This window comes from Rana temporaria, chromosome 7 (assembly GCF_905171775.1).
Source record: "Rana temporaria chromosome 7, aRanTem1.1, whole genome shotgun sequence".
Lineage (NCBI taxonomy): Eukaryota > Metazoa > Chordata > Amphibia > Anura > Ranidae > Rana > Rana temporaria.
Genome location: NC_053495.1, coordinates 160,951,248 through 160,966,800, shown reverse-complemented (window position 1 = coordinate 160,966,800; position 15,553 = coordinate 160,951,248). Strand labels below are relative to the sequence as shown.

At 49.3% G+C, this 15,553-nt stretch overlaps 1 protein-coding gene across 1 annotated transcript in view; it reads right to left on the bottom strand.

Moving 5' to 3' along the window:
* LAMC1 (laminin subunit gamma 1) overlaps positions 1-13,133 on the bottom strand; it is a 176,529-nt gene extending 163,396 nt beyond the window's left edge. Inside the window, exon 1 of the mRNA XM_040360320.1 lies at positions 12,434-13,133. Within this exon, the coding sequence (XP_040216254.1) occupies positions 12,434-12,815 (382 nt within the window). The 5' untranslated portion in view covers positions 12,816-13,133. The remainder of the gene's footprint in view (positions 1-12,433) is intronic.
* Positions 13,134-15,553: the final 2,420 nt, after the last annotated feature.

The following is a 15,553-nucleotide window of genomic DNA, read 5'->3' as shown; positions in this document are numbered from 1 at the left end:
TTTTAATCCCTAGAATCTGTTATTAACTACGTGTCCTTTTTGTAGTTCAGCTTCTAGAAAAACATATTTCCACCATATGAGGAGCAAGTAAACCCCCCAAGCAGTTCTTCCCACAGTGACTCACAGCGGATGGGCTGCTTGGAGAGGGGGGATGACACATGTACTTGGGCATTACCTGAAGCATTTAGTGCAGAAGTTTAACCTAATTAACGCCAATTACATTTTTAAAGTAAAAGATTTTTTTTTTTGCATGGTATGCTCATACCGTATTTTGCTAAAAAAAATAAAATAGGGTGCTGTACCTCCCAACACCCAGCCTTGGTCTTCAGGCATTTATAATCAGCTGCGGTCAATCTGCATAAGGGCCTGCACCATATGACTGACAAGCAGAGCCGACATGTAAACCTCATAAGTGTATGACAGAAATGGCGGAGCCTCTGGCTATACATTGCTGCCCAGAGCAGCAGCACCGGTCAATAGGGTCCATTTACAATCTATATATGCAAGAGTTACTAAAACATCACATGCATTTGCAATCTGTAGTATATATAAAGTGTAGAATGTTTAGGCCAAGGCCCCTTTTACACTGGGGTGGTATGCGAGCGTTATTAACCCTTTTTCGGACGCTAGTGGGGGGTAAAACCGCACCTCTAGCAGCAGAATACAGCCGCAATTCCAACGGTAAATCGCCGCTTACCGCACCTCCCGCCCCAGTGTAAAAGGGGCCTTTATGCACACGGGACATTTTAAAACCTCTCCAACTACACATATTAACCAACGTTTAAAAACATCAGTTTTTTGCATTGCAAATAGTCACAAATGAACCGCCATTAAAAACGCTTGAAAACGAAACACGGCTAAACGCGAGTTATTGCGTTTACAAGCTGTTACAGGAGTTTGGCACTTCAAATGTCTCTGAACATCAGTCCTGAATGCATTTTTTTGCTTTCCAAACAAAAAAAAGCCTATAAAAAACGTCCCTGTGTACATGTACTGATAAAATAACAGAGGAGAGTTCAGGGGCAGCAGAAAAAAAAAAAAAAAACACCTCCGTTTACCAGCAGCAGTGTACATGAGACACAGCAGCTGATTCCATTGGTTCCTGCTGCAGTAAAAGTCAGTGAGCCAATGAGGAGAGAGAGGGCGCAGGGCCGAGCTGCGGCATCATGTCTGAATAGACACACAGAGCAGCAGCTCGGCTCAGGTGCCCCCATAACAAGCTGCTTACTGTGGGAGCACTCAACAGGAGGGAGGGGCCAGGAGTGCCGACCAGGGACCTGAGAAGAGGAGGATCTGAGCTGTCCTGTTCAAACCCCAACTGCACAGAGGAGGGCAAGTATAACATGTTTGTTATTTTTAAACAAAAACAAATAAAAAATATAAGACTTTAGTATCACTTTAAGCGAAGTGGACATGGACCAGCCAGACTCCAAAGGAGCCCGCCCCATGTGAGGGGCCATAGCTTTACTATGAGGCATCCAATGTTGGCTGTCCCTCTACTGCACTAAAGCCAGCACTGGGAGCCATCCAGGTGACTGGACCGCAGTGACTTCTGGAAGTATAGCCAAACTTTAAGTTCTACTGTGTTAAAGGAACACTAAAGGTTAGTTTTTTATTAGATCAATTGATTGCTGTAAGCTAGAGCATTTAACCACTTCCCGACCCCCGCATGTACATATACGTCCACAATATGGCACGTACAGGCACATGGGCGTATAGGTACGTCCTCGCCTATTAGCGGGTGGGGGGTCCGATCGGGACCCCCCCCGCTACATGCGGAGGTCGGGTCCGCTCGGGGAGCGATCCGGGACCACGGCGCGGCTATTTGTTTATAGCCGCTCCGTCGCGATCGCTCCCCGGAGCTGAAGAACGAGGAGAGCCGTGTGTAAACACGGCTTCCCCGTGCTTCACTGTGTCGGCGCATCGATCGCGTCATTCCCTTTATAGGGAAGACACGATCGATGACGTCATTCCTACAGCCACACCCCCCAACAGTTGTAAACACACACTAGGTGCACCCTAACTCCTACAGCGCCCCCTGTGGTTAACTCCCAAACTGCAACTGTCATTTTCACAATAAAGAATGCAATTTAAATGCATTTTTTGCTGTGAAAATGACAATGGTCCCAAAAATGTGTCAAAATTGTCCGAAGTGTCCGCCATAATGTCGCAGTCACGAAAAAAAATCGCTGATCGCCGCCATTAGTAGTAAAAAAAAAAAAATTAATAAAAATGCAATAAAACTATCCCCTATTTTGTAAACGCTATAAATTTTGCGCAAACCAATCGATAAACGCTTATTGCGATTTTTTTTTACTAAAAATAGGTAGAAGAATACGTATCGGCCTAAACTGAGGAAAAAAAATGTTTTTATATATGTTTTTGGGGGATATTTATTACAGCAAAAAGTAAAAAATATTGCATTTTTTTCAAAATTGTCGCTCTATTTTTGTTTATAGCGCAAAAAATAAAAACCGCAGAGGTGATCAAATACCACCAAAAGAAAGCTCTATTTGTGGGGAAAAAAGGACGCCAATTTTGTTTGGGAGCCACGTCGCACGACCGCGCAATTGTCTGTTAAAGCGACACAGTCCCGAACTGTAAAAACCCCTTGGGTCTTTAGGCAGCAATATGGTCCGGGGCTTAAGTGGTTAAATATCGCTTACCTCGTTTTTCCTTTTGACCTCCAAAATACAGTAATCCAGGTTTGAAAATGCCATTTCCTCTCTCTCCTTCTTGCTTTCCACCAGCATCTGAGCCGTTTTGCATGGTGGAAAGCAACATGTGCTCACCCCCTCCCTATGACTACAGCCCTGCGTGAAGATGCTCTCTTATCCCTCACAGGCATGGAGGCTAAGCCTAATGGGAACTGTAGTTCCCATTAGGCCGAGATGTAGCAAGAATGAATGCGCACCGCAAACCAGGAAGTCAGTGAGAATAACGATTCAGGAGTGCTGGAGGTGAATAAAACAGTTCGATCTCAACAGGTATCAAACTAGTTATAATGAAAAACATTACTTTTTACTTTATCAGCTACTGTCAGACTTTAATTTAAGAGGAAAATATTTTTGTCTTTACAACCCCTTTAAAGTCTACAGGTGTTCAGACATGTTCACAAGATCTAACCAGCCCTTGCTGAATTCTATTTTCTGCATTCACAGTTATGCCATTTTTCATAGACAAGTCATACCCCATGTTTTCCAATGATAACCATTCATATATGTGCAACTTAAAATCGTAGCAACTTCAAAAGTAGTTCATGCACTACTTTGGGCCGACTTTCATGCAACTTGGAGGGCCATAGACTTCAATCTTGACCCTTAAAAGCTGCATGAAAGTTTTACCTTAATATTTCACATGCAACATTGGGCCCGATTTTGCAGAGGGACAAGTCACATCCAAGGGAGTACAAAATGTGAATAGTGCCTTAAAGGGATTGTAAAGGCAGAAGGTTTTGTTGTTTTTCTATCTTAAAAGTGGAGTTCCACCCACTTTTACATGGTGGTCTTAAAGTGGAGGTTCACCCTAAAAAACGAATTTTTAACATTAGACTAAGCATAGTAAGGGCATTTACTTTCAGCAGGTCTTTTTTTCTTTTTTCTCCGTACATACCTTTATATTCTGATTTGGTCCAGGACTTCCGCGTTCTGATGACTGATGACTATCCCTGCCTCAGGGTTCCGATGACTGCGGGACTGGGCGTTCCTATCCTTCGGTTCGATGATTGACGGCTTGTGAAACAGGTCCCCTGTCGCACAACGCGCGTCACCAGATTTCAGAAAATAGCCAAGCTGCGAGTCGGCACCTGCGCAGTCAGCTCTACACGGTGGGCGCAGGCGCCGTATAGTGCCGACTCGCAGCTCGGCTATTTCTGGAAATCTGGTGACGCGCGTTGTGCGACAGGGGACCTGTTTCACAAGCCATCAATCATCGAACCGAAGGATAGGAACGCCCAGTCCCGCAGTCATCGGAACCCGGAAGCCCTGGACAAAATCAGAATATATAAAAATTAAAAAAAAGGAAAGTAAATGCCCCTACTATGCTTAGTATGCTAAATGTAATGTAAAAAAAAAAAAATATTTGGGTGAACCCCCGCTTTAAAATAAAGACCATCGCCTGGAACTCAACTTTAATGCATTCTATGCATGAAGATAAAATAACCTATGTGCAGCAACCCTCCTCAGCCCCCCTAATTCTTACTTGAGCCCGTCTTTATCCAACGATGTTGCAGAAGTGTCTAAGCTGCCCCGGACTCCCCTCCTCATTGGCTGAGACAGCAGCGTGGCGCAATTGACTGCTGCTGTCAATCAAAATCATTTAACCAATTGGGAAAAGGGGGCACAGGGTCTTGGCTCCGTGTCTGAATGGACACAGTGAGCTGTGACTCGGTTCGTGTGCCCCCATAGCAAGCTGCTTGCTGTGGGGGCAATCAACAGGAGGGAGATGCTAGAAGTGCCTGCCAGGGACCCGAGAAGAGGAGGATCTGTGCAAAACCACTACACAGAGCAGGTAAGTATAACAGGTTTGTAATTTGTATTTTATTTTTAAATGAGACTTCACAATCACTTTAATGCAGCTAAACTGATTTCACCAAAACGCAGGTAGACGCACAGTGTGAAACATACCATTTTTATTCATTGCATAAATGTACAGTATATATGTATATAGAAAGGTCTTATAAATGCATGTATGTCAGTATCCCTGTGAATGAAACTTGGCAAACACTTCCAGGGACATAAATCAATAATATCGAGTCACTTGTACCGCCGTCCATCCGCCATCAGAAGGTCACTCAAAGTTTACTCATCCCATGAAAGTCTAACAGGAAAGGTAGAGTACGCCATACACTGACGGAGACAAAATATGTGCTTATTTTAGGGGAAAGCGTCTAAACAAGCGCGGTCTAATCAGACTAAACACGGCTGGGACTTTATACCAATAAGGCAATGACATGGACTCTATTCCCAGCTAAAAGGTTAGACTTTTGTTTTTAAAAAACTACAAATGTAATAGATAATATTAGAAGGAATTCATCTAAACAAGTACAGTATATGTCAATTTTATTTACGGAGAGGGGAAAAACACAACCTAAAAATCCCAGCGCCCAAAAATAGCCGATCCAGAATTAGAGCAGACTGGCCGGCTATAAATATCTCCAGAGGAGTGCGAGGAATGAAGCTGAATAGTCGCACACCTCCCTCATACCTCCCTTTATTCACCTTCCATGGCAGGTCGGGTTAGTACAGAACACGTGGTATGTCTCACATAGCCTGAGGCGCCGTTTTCTGCCCCCCGCCATTCAACGAAGAACATAAAAAGGCCCTTCATAGTGTAATATGCGAAAGGTACAATTAAATCTAATTAGAGAGCGATGTCCCTGCAGGGACGCCTGATGGGAGGACTAATCAAAGCTGCATTGAGCTGAGGCACTGCCCAGGTCACACAGGGACTAGACGAGCCATTTCAAGATTAAAACTCAAGACAAAACTTTTCTTTTAGGGCTCATGGAGTGCTGCGCCTCTGAAAAGAGATCTACACTCGGCCCACTTTTTCACAGGCAGCGAGTAGGCCTACGCACGACCCGTTTTACACCCCTAAATTCTGCACAAATTGACAACTGTGCGTTGCAAGAGGTGGCAGTGCAGCCACTTTCACTTGAACAGGTCATGCTCGGTGGTAGGTAGCACCCGTCCAATTTGACAGGAGGTTCAATTCTTGCCGCAGCCATTGAGTATGAACCTTAAAATGGCAGCAGTTGGGGATGATGGTAAAAATTGGATTCAACCACATGTTTTTATCTCTCCCCCCCCCCCCCCCCCCCCCCCAACTACCAGGGTAAACAAGTCATTAGATTTGGGTCAAGTGGTTAAGGAATTTGGGCCTGCAGTTGTCACCTCATCCCTTAATTATCACCTCAGAAGTTGAACCCGTGTAAATAATTGTTTGGTTTTAACCAAACAATTATTTACACGGGTTCTGAGGTGATAATTAAACTCACTTAATGCATTATCTTTATTAAATTAGCCTCAGAAACTGTGTAATTAATGTGTTTGGTTTTAAAGGTATGAGGTGGCAACCCTATATGGGCCCTATATACACGGGGGATCCAATCAGGTGCCCCTGACAGTTTTTCAGGCAGACCTGATCAGTTGGTCAATGCATTCTTTTGGATAGGCGGATGTAAACAGACTTGTGTTCATTTATACCAGTGTTTCTCAATTCCAGTCCTCAGGCCCCCCCAACAGGTCAGGTTTTCAGGATTTCCCTCAGATGAAAAGGCTGTGGTGATTACTAAGGCAGTGAAACTGATCAAATCACCTGTGCAAAATAATGGAAATCCTGAAAACCTGACCTGTTGGGGGGGCCTGAGGACTGGAATTGAGAAACACTGATTTATACCCACCTACATCCAAATCCGATCCAGTCCGCTAAATAAATAAAAAGGGGAAGGGGGGGGGGGGGGGGTTGGTCCTTCCTCTGGCAGGTAGTTAGACTGGAGGTAGTTGGGTGTATATAAAAAAAAAAAAAAAAAAGGGGTTGTCGGCGTTTACCGATAGAAGAAAAAAATTAAAATAAAAAGGCCCGATAACATCCATCAGAAACGAGCGTGATCTTGCCGCACTTATGGTGTGTTTTTTATAGGTGCGTTTTTCAAATGCATCACAGGTAGGTTATTGCGGCGCTTTCAATTCATTTCAATGGGAGGTGCTTTTTTTTTTTCTTTAAACCGGAGCAACACCCAAGCACCCAGAAGCTCTGCCTGCCTCCCCCCCCCCCTTATTTTGACAGGAACACAATCCCACTTCCTGCAGTTCGGCCCTCACCACAGCTGGCCCACTGAGAAAGCGCAGCGTGATTTTCACGCATGCACAGCAGGAAACTGTCTGTGTGCGATCCGTATGCAGTTCGCACACAGCATTCAAATTGCACTGCACTTGCGATTTGCAGCAGGTGTCAGTGCAATCCTAACACCACCTGAAAAGCAGGTTGCAAATGCAGTATGTTTGCCTGCATCGGATCACACGGTACAAAAAAAAAAAAAACATGCGATTTGGTTGCAGTGTGGTTCCAAAATTGATGCATGCGAGACTTTGGTGCAATTTAAGTCCATTCAAAATAATGAGGCAAAAATTACAACGCATTGAAATCGCATGTTAATTGCGGTGCGATTCACATGTGGTTCATAGTATGAACCGAGACGCAAGGTGAGGGGACCGGAGAGGACCTGGCAAAACACCGGATGGCACTCACAAGGAAGACGCAGAGAATGCAGTTGCGAGTAGCTGACAGTGGGCCCGTGTCCTGCGACAATCTTGAAGTACCAAAAGCAAAGACATACAGAAGGGTCCTGAAGGCGGACTGCACAATGTCGTTTTGTGTCCCAACCACACAACAGCCATTCTGTGTCCCCGGCCCCAGGCTATGAAAGAACAGCTCATAACTTCCCCGAGTGCAATTAACAGGCTTACAGAGCAAAGGATTCTCACTGGGAAGTAAAGCCGGCAGAATGCGACACCTGAGGCACAATAAACAAGGTTCCAGTGACATTACATGGAACAGCATTTTACAAGAGAAGGTCAAACAACTGATTCATAAAATAGACAAGGGAGCAGCGCCAGGGCAGACGATGAAGTCTGGGGGGGGGGGGGGGAGTGAGCGCCTCACCCAAATAGTATCAAGTGGGGTGTCCAACATTAATAAGAATAAAATAAGTTGGGGTGTGGTGGTCAGTAACTCACAACCCAATTAAAAAAATTGCATTATAATGCCGCTTACAGGGGCGAATGGCTTTTTTTCTTTACGCCCCTGAATGCCATTTTTCAGGCGTGACTGGCATTTTTTTTTTTTTTTTGCACCTCTGAACACAACTTTCAGGGGTGACTGGCATTTTGTTTATTACACCTCTGAATGCAGCTGCATGCCAGCCAACATGCCTATGCAGGCTTTTATTTGCGCATAGCGTTAAGGAGCGCAATAAAATGCCCAAATTCACATCTGATCGCAGGCAAAATCACAGCGATTCCACCCATGATTTCATATTGCTGCGGGACACGTTTGCAATGTCATTACTTCCTAATGGCACCCCGATTGCACTGCGATTGCAGTGTGACAAGCGCTGTGAGTGCAACGCGATTTGCGGCGCAATTACAAAGTTATGGTATCAAACGCATCCCGCGTTTTGAAATTGTGGCGATTCTGTCAGCGATCCTGTGTGAATGCAGCCTAAATGTGCATAAACGCATTTCAGTTTTAGTAGGTAGAATAACTAAATATTTTAGCCAACAGAACGAGTTTATGTTTATACACCTCACTGTGCATGAAAATGCACGGAACTGCGAACCAAAATACATGGTTATTTTTCAATCTGGATTTTTTTCCTGCTCTTGGCAAAAAGATATAAGATACATAGGAGTATTTTAATACACATGTATGCATGAGGCCTTTTGGGGGTTCATTCCCACCATCTCCATTCAGTTACATTGATCTGCATAGATGAACGCAGGCCTATCGCAGGGGCACATAGAAAACAAGACCTTCAATACAAAGTGGCCACACCTCCCGATTTCCATTTTGCACATAGTAGCGAGCAGTAAACACGTTGGGCTAGATTCAGGTAGGGGCGCGCATTGTTACGGCGGCGCCGTAACTTAGAGAGGCAAGTGCTGTCTTCACAAAGCCCTTGCCTTCTGAGTTACGGCGGCGTAGCGTAAATGGGGCCGGCGTAAGTGCGCGCAATTCAAATGTGGATGAGGGGGCGTGTTTTATGTTAATTCTTGGTGACCCGACGTGATTGACGTTTTTCCCGAACGGCTCATGCGCCGTCCGTGGAATTTCCCAGTGTGCATTGCTCCAAAGTACGCCGCAAGGCTGTCATTGGTTTCGACGTGAACGTAAATTACGTCCAGCCCTATTCGCGAACGACTTACGCAAACGACGTAAAAAAATCAAACGACGCGGGAACAACGTCCATACTTAACATTGCGTACGCCTCATAATAGCAGGAGCAACCTTACGCCGAAAAAGCCTAACGTAAACGATGTAAAAAAATAGCGCCGGGCGTACGTAAATTTTGAATTGGCGTATCTAGGTAATTTGCATATTCTAGGCCAAAAACGACGGAAGCGCCACCTAGCGGCCAGCGTAAATATGCACCCTAAGATACGACGGTGTAAGAGACTTACGCCAGTCGCATCTTAAGCTAATGTCGGCGTATCTTGCTTTCTGAATACAGAAAGAAGATACGCCAGCGCAGCTTTGAATTTACACGGTGTATCTATAGTCGTCCACGTTCAAATGAGGTTTCCCTTTAATAACTGTACCGGAGTCTCAGGGCCCGGTCACACCATTGCATTTAGCCCTGGTTCACACGAGAACGCGGTGCGGGCAACCTGCAATCCGTGTCCGTTTCGCACACAGCGTTCAAACTGCACTGCCCTTTGCGATCTGCCGCAGGTGTCAGTGCAATCTTAACACCACCCGAAAAGCAGGTTGCAAATGCAGTAGGTTTGCCTGCCCCGGATCACATGGCACAAAACAAGCATGCGATGCGGTTCGCAAAGTGGTTCCAAAATTGATGCATGTGTGACTTTGGTGCAGTTTGCCCATTCAAAATAGGCAAAAATCACAACGCACTGAATCACACGTGGAATGCAGTGCGATTCACATGTGGTTCATAGTGTGAACCAAGACCCAACACAAACGCAGTTTGCATGAAAACTACCATTCTAGCATATATGTAGCTCTTCACATCATCCTACAGCATTCAGCCCAATCAAGCCATAGAGTTTAATGCCTGTCTGCGTGGGGGGCAGCACGCTGCCCCTCCCGGATGCACTGCACTGGGTAGGAACGCACTGCTCCTGTACTGCCCCATGTGCCAAAGGCAATTGTTTTGTGGCAATTCTCCCCGTTTTGTTAGCGACTTCCTATGGAAATTCCAACTTAAATTTTGAATGAAATTTTTCGCTCTTGTGATCCACATTTCAGGAGCACTTTGTGAAAACAGCAGAATCGCGAGCGACAGTCGCTCCTAATGCACCTATGGAATGTTCCTCAACTCGCTGAGGGAAAGCGTTTTGTAGCAGAACACAACCCGATGATGTAGCACGATCGCCAGCGACTCTAGAGATTAAATCGCTGGTATTTGTGACCTGCAACGGAGAATATTGGAAATCCTCCTCAGCCTAATGGCGCACACACGGGTGTCTTTGCGGCGAGTGATCCTGCCGCTGACAACTTTCTGAAATCTCCAGGATGGCCAAGAGTCTGCCTGTCTGTCCCGATGGAATTGCTCCATCTGTAGCCCACACAGCGAGATGTCGCCTCCACCAGAGACCGAGATTCAGTGACATCTTCCATAGGGACATACAAGTGGCCTTTTTCGGAACCCTGTCGCTGCCAATCTGTCTCTAGCAGCAGAACTGCCCCTCCTGTGTCATCCACCCAAGAAGCTGACCGTACAATCTCCCTTAGATCTACCATCAGTTATGCAGCACAGAGATCTGCCCAATTAGATCCAAATTGGATTGTTTGTTTAGGTGTGTCCTCATATTACATCGTTTTAGTAGCTCCAAGGCAAGGACTTGTTCACACCACATTCCCCACATTCAGTGTGCAGTTCTGCATGGGCGCTAACAAATACATTCCACTGCATTGGTTCCTGTCCCTATGGAGGATATGGGGTGTTGTATAGGAGTGATCAGACATGGAGGATATGGGGTGTTGTATAGGAGTGATCAGACATGGAGGATATGGGGTGTTGTATAGGAGTGATCAGACATGGAGGAGATGGGGTGTTGTATAGGAGCAAGGATGAGCTCCAGCGTGTTCGCATGGTACACGTGCAGAGCCCGCCAGGAAGTCTGCATGGCGCTGCGCTAATCACAGCCAGGGAGACATTGTCCTGATGCTCGGCTGCAGAGATCGGGAAATGTCTCCCTAGCTCTGATTAGCGCGGCGCCGTGCAGACTTCCTGGCGGGCTCTGCACGTGTACTATGCGAACACGCTGGAGCTCATCCTTATATAGGAGTGATCAGACATGGAGGAGATGGGGTGGGGTACAGAGGGTACCGAGGTGTCATGTGAGGTTGATGGAGTGTGGGTACTGGATCCTAATCTGAAGATGGGTCCTTGTCCCTATGGGGGTGTATGTGGGGAGATGGGCGGTGTAGAGGGGTGGTCAGGTATGGTGTAGAGTATAGCATAACTCAGGAGGTGCAGAGTGAGGTGGATGAAGTGCGAGTACAGGATCCTGATCTAGTGATGGGGGGGGGCCTGTCCCTATGGGGGAGATCAGGTATGGGATATGGTGTCATTCACAGAGGTGCAGGGTGAGGTTGATGGAGTGCGGGTACTGGACCCCGGTCTGGTGATGAGGTCCCTGTCCCTATGGTTGGAGAGATGTATGGAGGGGATGGGGTTCTGTCACTCACAGAGGTTCAGGGTGAGGTTGTGTGGGTACTGGATCCCGGTTTGGTGATTTGGGGGGGGGGGTGATTTACAGAGGCACAGGGTGAGGTTGATGGAGAGCGGGTACTGGAGATGGAGCCCCTGTCCGTATGAGGGTGTACAGGGGGATATGAGGTGGCATATAGGGGTGATCAGGTGTGGGTGGTATGTAGGGTCACTTACAGAAGTGCAGGGTGAGGTTATTAGAGTGCGGGTACCGAATCTCGGTCTGGAGATGGGCTGGTATGGGGGAGAAGGAGGGGCATGGAAGGTGTAGGTAGGGTGTGTGGTCACTTAAGTGCAGGGTGAGTTTGATGGAGTGAGGGTACTGGACCCCAGTGTATGGAAGGTGTAGGGGGGTAGGTAGGACCACAAACCTAGGTGCAGGGTGAGGTTGATGGAGTGCGGGTACTAGATCCCGATGTATAAAAGGTGTAGGGGGTGGGTGAGGTTGATGGAGTGTGGGTACTGGACCCCAGTGTAGGGGGAAGGTAGGGGCACTTGCCTAGGTGCACGTTAAGATTGATGGAGTGTGGGTACTGGTACCCGTTGTAGGGGGTAGGTAGGAGCACTTACATAGGTGCAGGGTAAGATTGATGGAGTGTGGGTACTGGTACCCGGTGTAGGGGGTAGGTAGGGGCACTTACTTAGGTGGAGTGTGAGGTTGATGGAGTGCGGGTACTACTGGACACCGGTGCAGGTAGGGGCACTTATCTAGGTGCGGGGTAAGGTTGATAAGAGTGCGGGTACTGGACCCCAGTGTAGGGGGTGGGTAGGTAGGGGCACGTTGATGGAGTGCGGGTACTGGACCCCGCGGTGTAGGGGGTGGGTGGGGGCACTTACCTAGGTGCAGGGTAAGGTTGATGGAGTGCGGGTACTGGACCCTGGTGTAGGGGGTGGGTGGGTAGGTGCAGGGTAAGGTTGATGGAGTGCGGGTACTGGACCCCGGTGTAGGGGGTGGGTAAGGTAGGTAGGGGCACTTACCTAGGTGGAGGGTGAGGTTGATGGAGTGCGGGTACTGGATCCCATGCAGCATGGTCTGGCTCTGCCACCACGTCATATCGGCCTGGTTGTTGTAGTCGGTGAGGAAGTCGGCGCCGTGTTGGAGGTGGGGCTGTCGGCTGTCACACAGGTGGCAGGACTTGGTGACCCCGGTGACTCCGGTCTGCACACAGTACTCCTCCGGGGGGGATCCGCACGTATTGGTGGACACCACCGTCGCATTGAACGCCGCATTGACGAACTCCGGCATACATCGCTGCGGCCGGCCGTCCTCCGAGCACTCGTCCATGGCCGCCCGGACACCCTCCATCAGGAGTAGTAGGGACAGGGCGATCAGTACGGGAGGCCGCATCCTCCTCTCCATGGGCTCTCCGGGGGGGATCGCTGGGTGATGTCTGGGCTGCTGTCCTCCGGGGAGCCGGATCTCATAGGGCTGCACCGGTGTGCGGGGAGTTGGTAAAGTTGGAGGTCCGGAGAGAAGTGTTGTACCGGAGGGATCCGCCTGAACTCTGTACACGGGGAGGGATGGAGGAGACTTCGGGGGTCCCGGGACACTGGACTGAGCTTCGCTCTATGGGGCAGGAGAGAGGGGCCGGCCGAGGACACGGGGTGGGGAATGGATAAGCGCAATGCAGTGTGGGAGGACGGGGAGCCCCGGAACCGACAACACTTCGGAACTTTCCGGCAAACTTCGCTGAGACAGGAGAGCCGCCTGCACACGGGTGTCACCTCCCCAAATGTCCCCTCTAGGGGGAGAGGGAGGGGCGTCATCTGTGTCTGATGTGTACTCCTCCATAAAGTCACACCAAATCCTCCTTGTACAGAAATCCTCCACACAGAGGGCGAACACCCTCCCTATAGAGCACAACCACCCTCCACACAGAGGGCAACCACCCTCCCTATAGAGCACAACCACCCTCCACACAGAGGGCAACCACCCTCCACACAGAGGGCAACCACCCTCCCTATAGAGCACAACCACCCTCCACACAGAGGGCAACCACCCTCCCTATAGAGCACAACCACCCTCCACACAGAGGGCAACCACCCTCCCTATAGAGCACAACCACCCTCCACACAGAGGGCAAACACCCTCCTTATAGAGCACAACCACCCTCCACACAGAGGGCAAACACCCTCCCTATAGAGCACAACCACCCTCCACACAGAGGGCAACCACCCTCCACACAGAGGGCAACCACCCTCCCTATAGAGCACAACCACCCTCCACACAGAGGGCAACCACCCTCCCTATAGAGCACAACCACCCTCCACACAGAGGGCAACCACCCTCCCTATAGAGCACAACCACCCTCCACACAGAGGGCAAACACCCTCCTTATAGAGCACAACCACCCTCCACACAGAGGGCAAACACCCTCCCTATAGAGCACAACCACCCTCCACACAGAGGGCAAACACCCTCCCTATAGACAGAGCACAACCACCCTCCACACAGAGGGCAAACACCCTCCCTATAGAGCACAACCACCCTCCACACAGAGGGCAAGCCAACCACCCTCCTTATAGAGCACAACCACCCTCCACACAGAGGGCAACTACCTTCCCTATAGAGCACAACCACCCTCCACACAGAGGGCAAACACCCTACTTATAGAGCACAACAACCCTCCACACAGAGGGCAACTACCTTCCCTATAGAGCACAACCACCCTCCACACAGAGGGCAACCACCCTCCCTATAGAGCACAACCACCCTCCACACAGAGGGCAACCACCCTCCCTATAGAGCACAACCCCCCTCCACACAGAGGGCAACCACCCTCCCTATAGAGCACAACCACCCTCCCTATAGAGCACAACCACCCTCCACACAGAGGGCAACCACCCTCCCTATAGAGCACAACCACCCTCCACACAGAGGGCAAACACCCCCCTTATAGAGCACAACCACCCTCCACACAGAGGGCAACCACCCTCCCTATAGAGCACAACCACCCTCCACACAGAGGGCAAACACCCTCCTTATAGAGCACAACCACCCTCCACACAGAGGGCAAACACCCTCCCTATAGAGCACAACCACCCTCCACACAGAGGGCAAACACCCTCCCTATAGACAGAGCACAACCACCCTCCACACAGAGGGCAAACACCCTCCCTATAGAGCACAACCACCCTCCCTATAGAGCACAACCACCCTCCACACAGAGGGCAAGCCAACCACCCTCCTTATAGAGCACAACCACCCTCCACACAGAGGGCAACTACCTTCCCTATAGAGCACAACCACCCTCCACACAGAGGGCAAACACCCTACTTATAGAGCACAACAACCCTCCACACAGAGGGCAACTACCTTCCCTATAGAGCACAACCACCCTCCACACAGAGGGCAACCACCCTCCCTATAGAGCACAACCACCCTCCACACAGAGGGCAACCACCCTCCCTATAGAGCACAACCACCCTCCACACAGAGGGCAACCACCCTCCCTATAGAGCACAACCACCCTCCCTATAGAGCACAACAACCCTCCACACAGAGGGCAACCACCCTCCTTATAGAGCACAACCACCCTCCACACAGAGGGCAACCACCCTCCCTATAGAGCACAACCACCCTCCACACAGAGGGCAAACACCCCCCTTATAGAGCACAACCACCCTCCACACAGAGGGCAACCACCCTCCCTATAGAGCACAACCACCCTCCACACAGAGGGCAAACACCCTCCCTATAGAGCACAACCACCCTCCCTATAGAGCACAACCACCCTCCACACAGAGGGCAACCACCCTCCCTATAGAGCACAACCACCCTCCACACAGAAGGGCAACTTCCTTCCCTATAGAGCACAACCACCCTCCACACAGAGGGCAAACACCCTCCCTATAGAGCACAACCACCCTCCACACAGAGGGCAAACACCCTCCTTATAGAGCACAACCACCCTCCACACAGAGGGCAAACACCCTCCTTATAGAGCACAACCACCCTCCACACAGAGGGCAACTACCTTCCCTATAGAGCACAACCACCCTCCACACAGAGGGCAACCACCCTCCCTATAGAGTACAACCACCCTCCACCCAGAGGGCAACTACCTTCCCTATAGAGCACAACCACCCTCCTCACAG